Raw genomic sequence first — 14,785 nt, 5'->3', positions numbered from 1 at the left:
AACACAGCATTTTTATAATACATGTTCAGTGTTTGAGGAGGTTGAGTGACTCCTCATCACAATGCACACAACTGAGTTCCTGTTGCACAAGCCATGGTCTTCCTCTCTATAATTTACTCATTATTAATAGCAGGTCTGCCTTGTATTGTGGACCTACATATGAGTATATGTACAAAATTTTGGGATCAGAACCACTTCTTTGGTCGTGGGATATAGTTTTATTCTGAATATATGCCATGTATACACTCGGCAAGAAAAGTGAAGATACAGTTTTTTAAAATCTTCGGACATATATTGCTCAATAATGCGACATCTGGCAACTTTAGAAAGGGGAGGAGCTTCAGTCTTAGTGTGTTGGTTTTTTGCTTGACCTCCTATAACTTTCAATCATATTCTACGATTCTGACATCATTGATACTTAAATGCAGTAGTAAGCTTTCCAGTATTCGTTCAAGTTGTAATTTGCAGCGACAGTTCTGAGCAAACTAAACATTTTTCGACTTCACCTACCAATTAACCTTACACAAATGAAATTTATGACACCACAATGAACGGAATGCTTGCATAATCGGAAACGCGATCTTCCATAGTGAAATCAAGAGTTTAATTTGAGCAATGTCCAAGGAAAAACGTGGGGAACAATAAAGGAATGAATGCAATGTTACAATGAGAGAGAGAGTTGCTGTTGTGTAAGCCTAGGCCTACAGTATATGAAGAGCTACTCATTTCATTATTTTTTTTTCTTTTAGAGATTGAGCGATACTATATTTGTATAGTATATGTTTTAGCAATGGAGAGAGAGAGAGACTATGGTAACGTCAAGAAACATCCAGTTACTTGTGTTTTCCCGCCGAATCGCTCCACACATAGAGAACGCTCTTGCGGATTTAAATAGATTTGGTCAACTTGCCGTAGCTGTTGCAACATTTACTGCCATTAATTCCAGCTGACTTTTAACAAGGTGAAATACAAATATGAATGTGTAAAAATTAAAGAAATTATCATTATCTCGTATGATGATGCAATAATAAGCCTGTCCATAACGGAAAACGAGTAAATATTGCCGTTCTGATTAACAGTACTACACCGAGATATCCACACACTATCTTTTAGATCTCTATGAACGAAGTCATCTGAGAAATTCTGATTACTTCGGACATGCATGGTGTTTTTACGTATCTGAACGTTTTTGTTTTGCAGATTTAACATATATGATAATTTGCATTGTATTTTCATATTCTAGTGTAAACTTACCAAGATTATGTGTTTTCTGTAAGAAAAAAATTAAAATTCGATGAACGAAATCTAAAGAAAACTGTATCTTCACTTTTCTTGCCGAGTGTACATATATATTGTCTGGTAGTCTTATTGTGTTGTGTCAAAATAATTATTCTCTTAACCCTTATTACTCTTTGAGCTTCCAATTTGTTTTCAAGTTTCTCCACTGTGTACTTCATCAGCTGAAGAGCATAAATCAAACCCTTAGCAGGGTTCAAGCTCGAATGCAATGTGCACTCAACTGGAACTCCACCCAGAGAAGGCAAAGCCAGTCATTTTTAGCTTTCTTTTGGCGATCCCAACTCCACCAGCAATCTTTTTTCATTCTGAGATTTTTTGCTGGTTTGCCAACAACTGAATCTCTGTTGACTTCGAAGATACAGTATCTATATAACTCATTCAAATTAATTCAGGGACTATTTCATACCTACTCTTCTATATCATTTAATCATATGGTGCTAATATTTTAATGCTAGAACCAGAAGGGAGAGAGAGAGAAGTAATTCCCATTTTGTCCTAAGCCTCGCTTTGGGTCATTGCACTTGACCATAAGTTGCCTAAAGACTTAAGGGTACTAATACTACATTTTTCATTGGGCCTCTGCTTGAAAATATTAAGATCATCTCATGGACCTTTCATGGAGGATCACATTTCCACTAATAACGCCAGTAAGAACTAACTACCAATGTCCACCCCTATTTTACTCCAAAGGGATGGCACCATCATAATTAGAGGGGCACTATAAGCCTGACCTGCATGTTGGGACTAAGATTATTACAAGAATACAATCATTCTCAATAATTATGTTGGTAAGCATAACAGACACAAGATGACCACTGAGGAAGGGCTGCCGTCAAGGCATCAACATGAAGTCATTAATACCTCTCAGGTCCAGATTATCTGATGGTACACACTCATTAGCTTAAAAAATGAACCCCACCACACCAATCAGCTAAAAAAATTAACCCCAATCCCAGCAAAGCCACTTTTTCCCATTTATCAAAACAAAATTTAAAATGGAAAAGTCCACACCATCTAATCCAAAACAAGTTTTAATGGATACGACTTGAACTCAAAATGGGAATCAATTCCAAGTGTTCAAGGGAGGTGGCTGAAGTTTGGAAACTGACTCCCAGTGTTGACCTGCATTCTGTGCATACATGGATTGGGTTATGTGGGCTAATTAAGCATCCATGGCAAGCAATTGTGACCAATCTGAAGATGAGATGTAATTCAGTGTGGCATTTTTTTTGGTTCAAAGAATGTCACAATCCAATGACTTTACCTACTTTGATTTGTTGTTATCAAGCCATTCTTCAGTAAAGTCTGCCATTTATTTTAGAGATAAATGACCATGATTAAATTTTATCTGTTCATGCATAATACATAATTAGCTGCTTAATCAGCATCCATGTTTCCTTTTATGCCCTCATGGACATGGATCTAACATATTTCAATGTTTACATCAGCTTCATATAATTTGTGGAATGCAAAGTTTACATCAGCTTCATATAATTTGTGGAATGTTAACTTAATTTACTGTACATGAGAATTTATAAGACAAAAGTTTGAAGGGGTTCATTAGTATTTAGTCACTGAATTTGTGATAGCATACAGTTATTTTTTATAATCTTAGCGCTCAATTTTTTGTACACAGTTCCACTGTGAAAACAGCAGCATTACTTGGTAAATAAAATTTTTTGTTTTCTATGGTGAAACAGCTGTAAATCCTACATCTAATACTGAAAAAGAAGTTGGATAGTTAGGTGAGAACATACTAAAAGGAATGGATGAAAAGTAAGACAATATAGCTGGGGGCCAAAGGGACACTTCAGAGGACCTTTCGTGTGAGGCACTTTGGGCATTAACCTAAGGGGAGGTAGTCTTATGTATACAGCATTCCACATCAAAATTCAAACTATTATAAGTAAATAGATTTTTTGGACAAGTAATGATACTGCTTTTCCTGATTTGCCACCAAGTTCTTTAAAATCAGTATGATCTGGATTAGTGACCGCAATATCTGAAGTTCTAAGGTACAACTGACAGCAACATACTCTACACATCATTTAACTACATCCTTACCATTTTATCCAGCATATGTGATTGGGTGGCATTGCAAAACACATGAGTTTTAGCACGGTATCTTCTCTTCCTATTCTTCTTCCATATTCTTTTATTTGCTCCTGCTCTTGGCCGAATCCAAATACCACGCCCAGGCCTAAGTAGATAAAAAATATTGTTCAGTGTTCAAAGTGTAAAAAATACATTTTCACAGTTCCCTTAAAATTCCACTTTTCATCATACAACTCATACTGGAACTGGATATCATACATAGCAAACATAAATGGCAGAAGTAATTATGCATTAAACCTAATAAAAAAGGCTGCCATATGCAACTTGGGAGCTGACAGATCAACCCTGATGGTCTTATACAAGCTATTGTTTCATCAGTTTTATATTCTGGAACCCAAATATAAGACTTGCTTAAAAAGTTAATTCAGTGCTTTAATACGAACTCATGCTTTCAAGTAACCATTTTTTGTCACAAAATGTTCCCAGACAAAACTTAAAAGGATAAGAACATCAATTCCTGATGGGCAACTAGTGCACCAGTGCCAGGAAACCTACCAGGTCTCGGATGTCAACTCATAAGGTCTTTACAAAAGGAAAGTGGGGAGGGAAATTAAGGACAAAGTATGATTTGTATTATAAAATTATTTCAGCTTTTAGGGTAAAATATATGGTTTTAAGGTAAAATATATGTTTAAGTATAATCCCATGACTTCCATTACTAAATGAGTTACTTAAACCCAGTAGCATAAGATGTATGAGCAACAGGCCACATTCTGTAGGGTTCAAAGGGTAAAAGTCTTTATTGGATTTCAATCTGCTCTATATGGTAAGACAACTCACCCACTGTGAGGTAGAATCAGTTAACCCCAGAAATCTACTTAATATAGGGTGCCATAATGAAGGAATGAGAAAAATGAGATGAGGGGTTGTTTTATCATCTTAAAAGTTATTACCACAGGAGATGATCACAAGTCTGCCACCACAGAGCCCAAAGAATATAAATCTTGTCACCTGCATGTTATCGTTTTGAGTAAAAAGTTTAAACAGGCCACCAGGTTAACATTCTTAACTCTCACAGGACTGGCCCTGCAGGTTTTTTCTTAATGAATATATTAGGTGTTTAATACACTGCAACTTCTTAAAAAATTAATCAAATTTCCTTCAAAAATTTGTTTTCAACATTTGACATATTGTACACCACTAGCACTGAATGACCTCATAGGTCCCAGCGCTTGGCCTTTGGCCTAAACTCTACATTCCATTCCGTATACACTGTTGGTTGAAATTTGGACATACACACTGTTGGTTGAAATTTGGACAATCACATTTGCTTGTCAATGTTGTTCTACATTCTCTATATTCAGGGACTGGGTCATGAGCTTTCATCATATACCCATGGGTTAGATGAATATGATCAACTAGAAGAAAGCATAATATTACTTTAAATTATGTGGTGTTCTTTTTTGGAATTAAGTACAAAAAAATTTAACACTTGGTTTAAACCGCTGTAATTCGTTATAGTAAATTCTTAAATGAGCATTAGCAAAAATGCCATCCAACATCTTAATTATACTTATAAATTAGTTGAGAAAACTTTTGCATGAGAAACTTGGCCATCTGTCACATTTGCAAATGCTTTACAAATTACCATCCTGAGCCAATAAGAAAGTCTGTTTTTAGTTGCAGAGTTTTCTGTGGACCCTATCTATAAATTATTCACGGGAAAACTCACCCATTCGCAGATCTTTTCGTAGAGCAATATCCTGTATTTTCATATTTTCGTGACTAAATACTGTACCTACACATACATTTTATGATAAAATAGTGATTTACAATACTATTTTCAAATATTAATATTAGGTTTAATAAGATTAAATATAAACATTAAATAATAATTCTCTCTCTCTCACCGAGATGAGAGAATTTTTATGCATATGTAATATGTATATTTATTTGTTCTGTATGATAAATAAATGATTTACTAACTCTCAATATTAATATTAATGTACTAAACACAGCAAAATATCAATTCATTGGAGAAAATATAGTGAATTAGTAAGATTTTTCAATACAAGTTCTTTTCCTCAACTTTTTTGAAAGCTTTGGAGTGAGAGGTCAAATATCTTGACATACTGACTAGGGTAGATCCTGCCATTCGGTGATCCAATAAATGTTGCCACTAGGTGGTCAAATGATACTGAAAAATCTCTCTCTCTCTCTCTCACTGAGATAGATTTTTATGCATGTTTATTTTTGTATAATGTAGCTTTATAGTGATGGTACTTTGTTATTAATTTTGTTCATATTTTCCATGCTGTAATTAAAACTTTTTGCATTTGTGTGGTAAGTTATTAAAAATTTTACACAAATACATATCATTACCAGTCTTTTTCTCGGATTCTTCAGAGCAAGGGGGCGGGGGGTGTGCATGTACCTGTCAATTAACTTGACATACTGACACTGACCACAAAGGGGAGGTAATGTTGCCCAAAGATGGTCATATGGGTTCTGACAACTTTGTCTTCCCTAAGCAAAAAAGAAGTCTGCTATGATAGGAATAGTGATACAGCTGATTAATGTTTCCCCCTGTAAGGGGGTGGTTCTGTCAGTGTACCTCACAGGTGTACTGCTGGCATTGCTTTAGGTTCTTTGCAGCATCTCTTGGTCTCTCAGGGGCAACTCCATTCATTCCTTTTAATGTACCTCTACTCATATTCTCTCTCTTCCATCTTACTTTCCACCCTCTCGTAACAATTTTCCTTAGAGCAACTGCAAGGTTTTCCTCCTGTTCCACCTTTAAAACCTTTTTAATTTCAATTTCCCTTTCAGTGCTGAATGACTTCATAGGTCCATTTGCTTGGCCTTTGGCCTAAATTTTATATTCCATTCCATTCCAGATTAATGTTCCCACTTTGTCTGATATAACCATTCTCTGTAGATGCTACATGACCTAAAGACTGCACTGACTTTCCTCTACAAAAATCCCTCTTTTATGAGATGCTGCTGGGTTACTTCCAGCTATGAATGTTTAGCATATCTAAGCTCAGATGAAATCTGTGGAAGTGCACTTGTTTCAAGAGGGTCCTTCTAACTGGGAGGATTCCTAGGTCTGTCCACCAGCAAAGGCAGTAGATCTAGAGCCATTCTTGGCTCAGCAAGGGAGAGGCTACTAGAGTCACCCTTAGCTTCCTGTAGGTAATGACCTTGTCAGTTTCCCTTATCATTGCAAAAGAAGGAAAGGTATATACTTCCATATTATCCTATGAATGCATAAATATATTCACCTTCCACGTCATCCGCAACTTTTTGTTGCTGCTGGTGGCAAACAAGCCCCCTTCAGGGCTCCACAGTTGTAACAGTGCCCTACGTACATCAAGATGAATCAACCATTCCAATGTTGGAACCTGTTCCTACCACCTGAAGCTGTCCTCTACAACACTGAGTCTTTTAGACACAACCTCAGGATACTATTCCCTCCATGCTCCTTAGGACACACAAAACTCTGTACCTCTAGACTGAATGCCATCACTGAACAGTTGCTTAAAATCTTCTCAACCTTAACTCAAGCCTGTGTACCCAGATCAATAAATACTAGTGCTATGACCTTGGTAAATGCCTGTGAGGTAGTGGCCAGCCCAAGGCAAAGGACTTTGCACTGGAGATCCTTCTTGCCCCTTACAAAATAAAGATGCTTCTGGAGTCTAGGTGCACAATAATGTGGAAATATGCATTTTTAGGCCAGAATGAAAAAATCTCCATTTCATATGATTTAATTAACTAAAACCATGGTTTTCATCCAATACGGGCTCAGCCAGAGGTATTGATTCAGAGGACTGAGTTCAATGATGTAATGGCACCCTCTTCAGCTTCAGAACACCTGATATGTAACAAAGTAGGAGCTCCTTGTTACCTCCTCTACTGCCTTTTCTCCATTATCAATCTCATCTCCTTGTCCAATTCATGAGAAATCTCACTGAGATCAATGTAATTGTGGAAGTCGAAAGACTCAGATGTTGGTAGGAAGGGGGAACTTGTCTCCAAAAAAGAAGTCTATAACCATCTTAAGCAATCTATATTACCTAAGGTTATACTCATAAATTCTCCCAAGTCCCTCAATTGTCTAGAAATTATCCCAACTGTGGATCTTGTTGTTCATGAAGAAAAAAGCCCATTTCCTTTCCTTCATTTACATGGTACATGGTGGTCTGATGACAAGCTTGCTGGTTCTCCATCCTCAACAGAAAGAAAGCTGAACAAAATAATGTCTCATTGGTGGGGAAGGTCTACAAAAAGGGGGTTCTTAAGGACTCTAGCCGCTTCCTTTTCTTAGAGACACAGGTGTACACCGGAACTTTCTCCAAGTTCACAACTAAAATTGGTCTCAATACCTCCTAGGAAATAAACTCAACAGGTTTCTCATCATGCCCTGGTTGCTGCCAATTCTATTTTGCTTATCAGGTTACTGATGGTCAAGTCTGACAAACATGTACCCAAGAAGTCAAATCATATTAGATCTCTCCTATATGTACATGAAATTAAAATACAGAACTACTTCAGCGATGTCTCTATATTCTTAAGAGTGATATTTGCTAAAAGGTTTAAATAATTTTCCAAATAAGTATGGAGGATCTATTCGGGGACAAAACAATCTTCTTGTCTCTGGAGATGTTCAATGAGTCACTGTGACCTTGATGATTTTGCCATTGGTTGAAGTTTGAAAATTCACATACGATTAAGATATTTATAACATTTATTGTTGACCTGCATTCTTTGCATACAGGGATTTGGTTATGATGGCTATTCATACGGGTAGTAACTGGTGATGAATGTTGATTTCAGTATGCTGTAGATGATGATGATGATGAATTAGCTGTGCAGTACGATGAATGATGGGAGGCGCTGTCATGTTAAGGTATTTGAACATGGCAACAAAGGTGGTACAGTAGGGCTGCATGAGTATTTTACCTTGTTCATGCTTAATGCAGGCGACCGCAATTAATGTCATACTGTAATGGGTTGCTACTTCTCCATGACTTTTGCCCTCTCTTAGCAAAACAATCATGTCTACAGTACTTTCTTCTCATCAGTCATTACAGTAATTGTAGGCTATTGGCCACAGGCCTTAGAAGAAGCAGAGCATTCAGAGGACATCTTAATGCACGATTTAAAAAAATATTTTTAGGCCATAGTACTGTACACACAAACGTGAGATAGCAATAAAACGGGTTATAATAGGTTATTTGCCGATAATTTGCCGCTACGGTATACGCATGGTACTACTGGTTGCGCGTACATATACTAACACTGATCTTCTGCGCATACAGTACGTATATTTTATAAAATGTTTTGTTGTAGGATGATTTTTAAATATTATATACAAAAAGTGTTTTAGGATGATACATAGTACAGTAAAGTACTACGGGTAGTATGTAGAGCATATCTAAAATACATAAGACAACAGGAATACTGCAGAGTACGTATGTTTACATCTACAGTACGTAGCATTTTCATGTATGTACTAAGTATATATTAACCCTCTAACGCCGAGCCTCTATTTACAAAAGTGTCTGTCGTATGCCGGCGGCGTTCAGGAGTTAGCGTCGAAGCGGAAAAAAAAGTTTTTTTCAAAAAATCACAGCATGCTTACTTTTTAAGATTAAGAGTTCAATTTGGCTCCTTTTTTTGTCATTGCCTGATGTTTAGTATGCAACCATCAGAAATGAAAAAAATATCATTATCATATATAAATATTGAAATATATAACAGCACGAAAAAAAAAATTTCATATATAATTGTATACAAATCGTGCTGTGAGCAAAACGGTTAAAGCTAACAAGTTTTTTTTCTTTGTATTGTACACTAAATTGCGATGAATTTGGTATATAACAAATTGTAAAACGATCAAAGCAACACAGAGAAAATATTATCACAAAAATGATGCATGAATTAACGTAACGTAAAAAAGTTTTTTTAAAAATTCACCCTAAATCGAAATACTGAGCTAGAGACTTCCCGTTTGTTGAAAAATGAAGGTAATTGATTGAATATTACTAGACTGTAAGTGTTTTAGCTTACAATTGCAGTTTTCGACCATTTCAGTCGAGTTAAAGTTGACCAAAGGTAGAATTTTTTCTATTTATCGTGATTTATATGAAATTATTTCAAAACAGATAAAAGCTACAACCATGAGTTATTTTTTGTTGTATTCTACATGAAATTGCGCACATTTTCATATATAAAAGTTTATGTAACGACTAATATAAACGGTGCAAACATTACGACAACGTGAAGAAAAGAATTTCTGAGATGTTCGGCAGATTGTAACGGACGTAAAGAAAAAGTTTTTTCAAAAATTCACCATAAATCGAAATATTGTGCTAGACTTCCAATTTATTGCAAAATGAAGGTAAATGATTGAATATTACTAGAATGTAAGAGATTTAGCTTACAATTGCGTTTTTTTACCATTTCGGTCGAATCAAAGTTGACCGAAGGTTGAAATTTTGGCACTTATCGTGATTTATATGAAAATGTTTCCAAACTGATAAAAGCTACAACCATGGGTTGTTTTTTGTTGTATTTTACATGAAATTGTGCACATTTTCATATATAAAACCTTATGTAACGGCTAATATAAAACGTTGCAAAAATTACGACAAAATGACGAAAGAATTTCTGAAATTTTCGGTCGAGTTACTGAAGGTAAATGATTGGACGATGTCAAGAGAAGGAAATACAATTTTTTTTTTTCAAAAATTCACCATAAATCGAAATATTGTGCTAGAGACTTCCAATTTGTTGCAAAATGAAGGTAAATGATTGAATATTACTAGAATGTAAGAGTTTTAGCTTACAATTTGCGATATTTTTTTTTACCATTTCGGTCGAAGTGAGGTAAAGTTGACCGAAGGTTGAAATTTTTTGTAGTCGGCGCGACGGTACGATCGGCCACTCAGCACCCAACAGACAATTTTAGTCGACGTACGATACGTCCAGTCGGCGTTTAAGGGTTAATGACTACTGTAAGTACATTTTGTAAGTTGAAAAACGATTTACTAATTTTCAAATATTACAGTTCTGTCATATATTAACGTAAACACAGCAATATTTCAATAACATATATTTGTTTTTCTTAAAAGTGCTTCACCCAAGCCACCTCTCTGCAAATACAAAGAAATCACAATGCTGGACGCTGTATACCCAGGACCAGTGATACTCGACACACTATTGGCTGTCACCTGCAAAGCAGCCAATCCACAAGCACCATTCATTTTCCTTGGCGCTCATTGGCTGTTCACTTGGCGCTCATTGGCTGAACATTCACAATCAACTCGCGAACACGGAATTCTGGCAGACCGCTCCACGGCATCCTCCTCAGATTGTGTGTATAGTTCGCAGCTTCTTACCGTGTGAAACCATGCATCTGTCCGTTTTGATTTTTTATCTTTGTGCATCAGCGGTATTCGGCCCTAAAATGCCTCCTAAAAAAATGCCCTGCTCCTTCAAAGCCTTCTGGCAGAGTCTAAAAGAAAGAAGACTGTTATGAAACTTGAGGAGAAGGTGAAACTTCTTGACATGTTAAAGGAGGGCAAAAGTTTTGCCACGGTTGGCCGCCATTTCAGTGTTAATGAGAGCACAGTGAGACATAACAAGAAGAAAGAGGCGGAGATACACAAGTCTGTGAGTATGAGCTACTTCGGTAGTGCAGACAGTTGCGACAATGCGAGATAAAACAATCGTGAAAATGGAATCTACTCTGGCAATCTGGATAAAGGACTGCCGGAAGAAAAACGTGCCCCTCGACTCCAACATCATTCGCGACAAAGTGCAACAACTCTACCAGCACTTATCAACTGCTAAGGAAGGCAACGACGTAGTACAGAAAGAGGAAGGCGTTGAGGAAGGCGAATTAGAATTTTTAGGCTTTGATGAACCAGCAGAAGAAGGGGAAGAGCCCCAAGCAGGACCATCATCAGCGCCTCAAGGTTTCCAGGCCAGCAAGGGGTGGTTCCACCAATTTCAAAAGCGGTTCCACCTAAAGTCTGTTACTCTGCATGGGGAATCAGCATCTGCAGACATTGAAGCAGCCGCGAAATATCCCGAGGCCTTCAAGAAGATCATCGAGGAGAAGGGCTACCATCCAGAACAGGTGTTCAATATGGATGAGATTGGCCTGTTCTGGAAGAAGATACCATCCCAGACATACCTTATGAAGGACGAAGCTAAACGCCTCCGGATTCAAGGCCCAGAAGGATAGGGTTAGCCTCATCATGTGTGGGAATGCAGCTGGTTTCATACTTAAACCAGGCCTCATTTACAAGGCTGCAAACCCCAGGGCCCTCAAGAATAAGAACAAGGCATTGCTTCCTGTGTTCTGGATGCATAGCCCTAGGGCCTGGATCACCAAAGTCCTCACAGAGTACTGGTTCCATCAGAGCTTCATCCCTCAAGTTAGGCAATACCTGAACGACTTGGCCATGGAGTTCAAGGTGTTGTTGATTATGGATAATGCTGGTGACCACCCTCTCGATCTTTCTTACGAGGGAGTCCAGCTTGAGTTCCTCCCTCCCAACACCACCTCTCTCTTCCAGCCTATGGACCAGGGCGTGACCCGTGCCTTCAAGGCACTCTATGCCGGGAACTCCCTCCAGCACCTTGTAACTGCAATGGACAGTGACAGTGAATTTACGCTAAAAAGAATATTGGCGTAAATTCACGATTATCCAAATCTGAGCATCATCAGCCGATCACTGAATGACATGAAAAGGAGACCGTGAACGCATGCTGGAACAAGTTGCGGCGAGTGTGTTCATGATTACAGGGGCTTCTCTCCTGAAGAAATTCAACATTCGGCCATTAATAAGGCTGTCCAGTTGGCGAGGATTCTAGGTGGGAAGGCTTCAAGGACATCACCGAGGATGAAATCGGCACCCTTATTGATGCTCACTCTGACCCCCTGACGGACCAGGATTTGGAAGAGCTGACGAAGTCTGCCAGTGAGGAAGAAGATACGCCAGGTTCAGGGGAGGAGCAGGAGGAAGAGGAGAGTGGCCTGACTTTGGAACGTCTGTCCCACATGAAGAGAATGATTAAGGATATGCAGAAGTATGTTTCAACATGGGATCCTTTTATGGAACGCTCCTTAAAGTTTTCAAACATCCTTGATTCAGCATGGGAGCCCTATAATCAAACCCTCACCGCCATGAAAAAGCAGCGACAGCAGCTGCCTATCACCATGTTCATCAAATGGACAAAGAGGGCCCCTCCAAAGCCTCCCAAATCACCCAAAGTAGCGCCTCTCGAATCACCTGAAGAAGTGCCTCCCCAACCCCCTGAAGTCGTGCCTCCTGAAGGTGAAGAGGCACCCTCAGATGAGTTGTAACTCCTCTGCTTTGCTGTGCAGTCATATTTTCATCATCATTCATCACACTGCACAGCTAATTCATCATCATCATCTTTAATCAACATTCATCGCTGGTGAGCACCCGTATGATTTACATATGTAGTAATCTTAATATATAGGTAGTATTAAATTTTTTAAAATGTGCATAAATTTTTTTAACATTTTGTCTCTCTCTTTTTGTGAATTACGTATACGTAAATAACAATGTTCTCCCCAAAAAGAAAACAGGACGGCTTGTAACTGTATGAAAGAAAATGTGCGTGGCTGAATACATATGGGGGACTGGATTATTTTCACCTACAGCTGTAAGCCATACAGTACTTACGTATAAATGTAACAATAAAATGTTTAAGTTGACTTGGAAATTATATTAATAGTATCATTTCAAAGATTAATACAGTAATAAGGTAATAGTTTAATGTATATCTGATGTAGGCTGGTATTTTTAGGCATACAGTACTTTGGTGTTTGACCTTTCATGGTAGACAGGTACAAATATACGTAGTACTAAATTTTTTAAAATGTGCATACGTTTTTTTTAATTTTTGTCTCTCTCTTTTTGTGAATTACATACTGTACATATAAATACCAACGGTTCCCCCTGAAAAGAAAACGGGACGGCTTATAACTGTATGAAAGAAAATGTGTGTGGCTGAATACGTAGGGGGGACTGGATTATTTTCACCTACAGCTGTAAACCATACAGTACGTACGTATAAATGTAATGATAAAATGTTTAAGATGGCTTGGAAATTATATTAATAGTATCATTTCAAAGATTATTACAGTAATAAGGTAATAGTTTAATGTATATTTGATGTAGGCTGGTATTTTTAGGCATACTTTGGTGTTTGACCCTTCATGGTAGACAGGTATAAGTGCTTTTAGAGGGGCGTTGTAAGCATTCGCGGATTTGACCTATTCGCGGGGGTGTGTGGGACGCATCCCCCGCGAATACGGGGGTTCACTGTATATATATATATATAAACATACAAGAATTTAATTACATAAGTATAAATGATACAACTCAATGACATAAAAACTGAAAAAATATATATATACAGTATATATAATATATATATACAAACAAACCCCACACACACACACACACACACACACACACACACACACACACATATATATATATATATATATATATATATATATATATATATATATATATATATATATATATATTAGCTCTTTATATGTTTTTGTAATAAAATTCCTTGATTTATACGTATGTATGTGTGTATATAAATAATAAAATTTCAGCTCTTTATATGTCACTGAGTTGTATCATTTATACTTATGTAATAAAACTTGTCTATGTATGTATAATGAATATAACATATATTATTGTGAGCTATGTAAATATAATTATTGCATTCATTTCCTGACTTTTATTGTGTCCTTTATATCATTAATGGCAAATTCATTTGCATACTTTACATGCAAAAATAAATGCAAATTTTAGGTAACATAAATCAACCGAGAGCATATTTCTATTCATTTGATTATACTGTAAATTTCAGGGTATATTTCTTATATGGCAAAATAGTTTTAGTGCAAATATCAGCTTTCTAACTGTCATAGTTTTGTTGTTATTACAAAATTAGCAATATTTTTTTTTCATAACCTATAAACAATAGTATATGGTACCTATAAAAAATTGTACAGTATATGCTATCAGTGCTAAGTTTATTTCATAACTTAATTAACCCTTAAACGCCGAGCCTCTATTTACAAAAACGTCTCCCGTATGCCGGCGGCGTTCGGTGAGTTAGCGCCGAAGCGGAAAAAAAGTTTTTTTCAAAAAATCTCAGCATGCTTAGTTTTTAAGATTAAGAGTTCATTTTTGGCTCATTTTTTTTGTCATTGCCTGAAGTTTAGTATGCAACCATCAGAAATGAAAAAAAATATATTTATCATATATAAATATTGGAATATATGACAGTGAAAAAAAAACTCATATAATTGTATACAAATCGCGCTGTAAGCACAATGGTTAAAGCTAATGAGTTAATT

The 14,785-nt window shown here is 36.8% G+C and overlaps 1 protein-coding gene across 1 annotated transcript in view; it reads right to left on the bottom strand.

The window, feature by feature from the left end:
• mRpL35 (mitochondrial ribosomal protein L35) overlaps positions 1-14,785 on the bottom strand; it is a 51,703-nt gene that overhangs the window by 11,939 nt on the left and 24,979 nt on the right. The window contains exon 3 of the mRNA XM_067108000.1: positions 3,364-3,499. Within this exon, the coding sequence (XP_066964101.1) occupies positions 3,364-3,499 (136 nt within the window). The remainder of the gene's footprint in view (positions 1-3,363; positions 3,500-14,785) is intronic.

This window comes from Macrobrachium rosenbergii, chromosome 8 (assembly GCF_040412425.1).
Source record: "Macrobrachium rosenbergii isolate ZJJX-2024 chromosome 8, ASM4041242v1, whole genome shotgun sequence".
Taxonomy (NCBI): Eukaryota; Metazoa; Arthropoda; class Malacostraca; order Decapoda; family Palaemonidae; genus Macrobrachium; species Macrobrachium rosenbergii.
The sequence above is the reverse complement of the archived record's forward strand: the minus strand, read 5'-3'. Positions and strand labels throughout refer to the sequence as shown.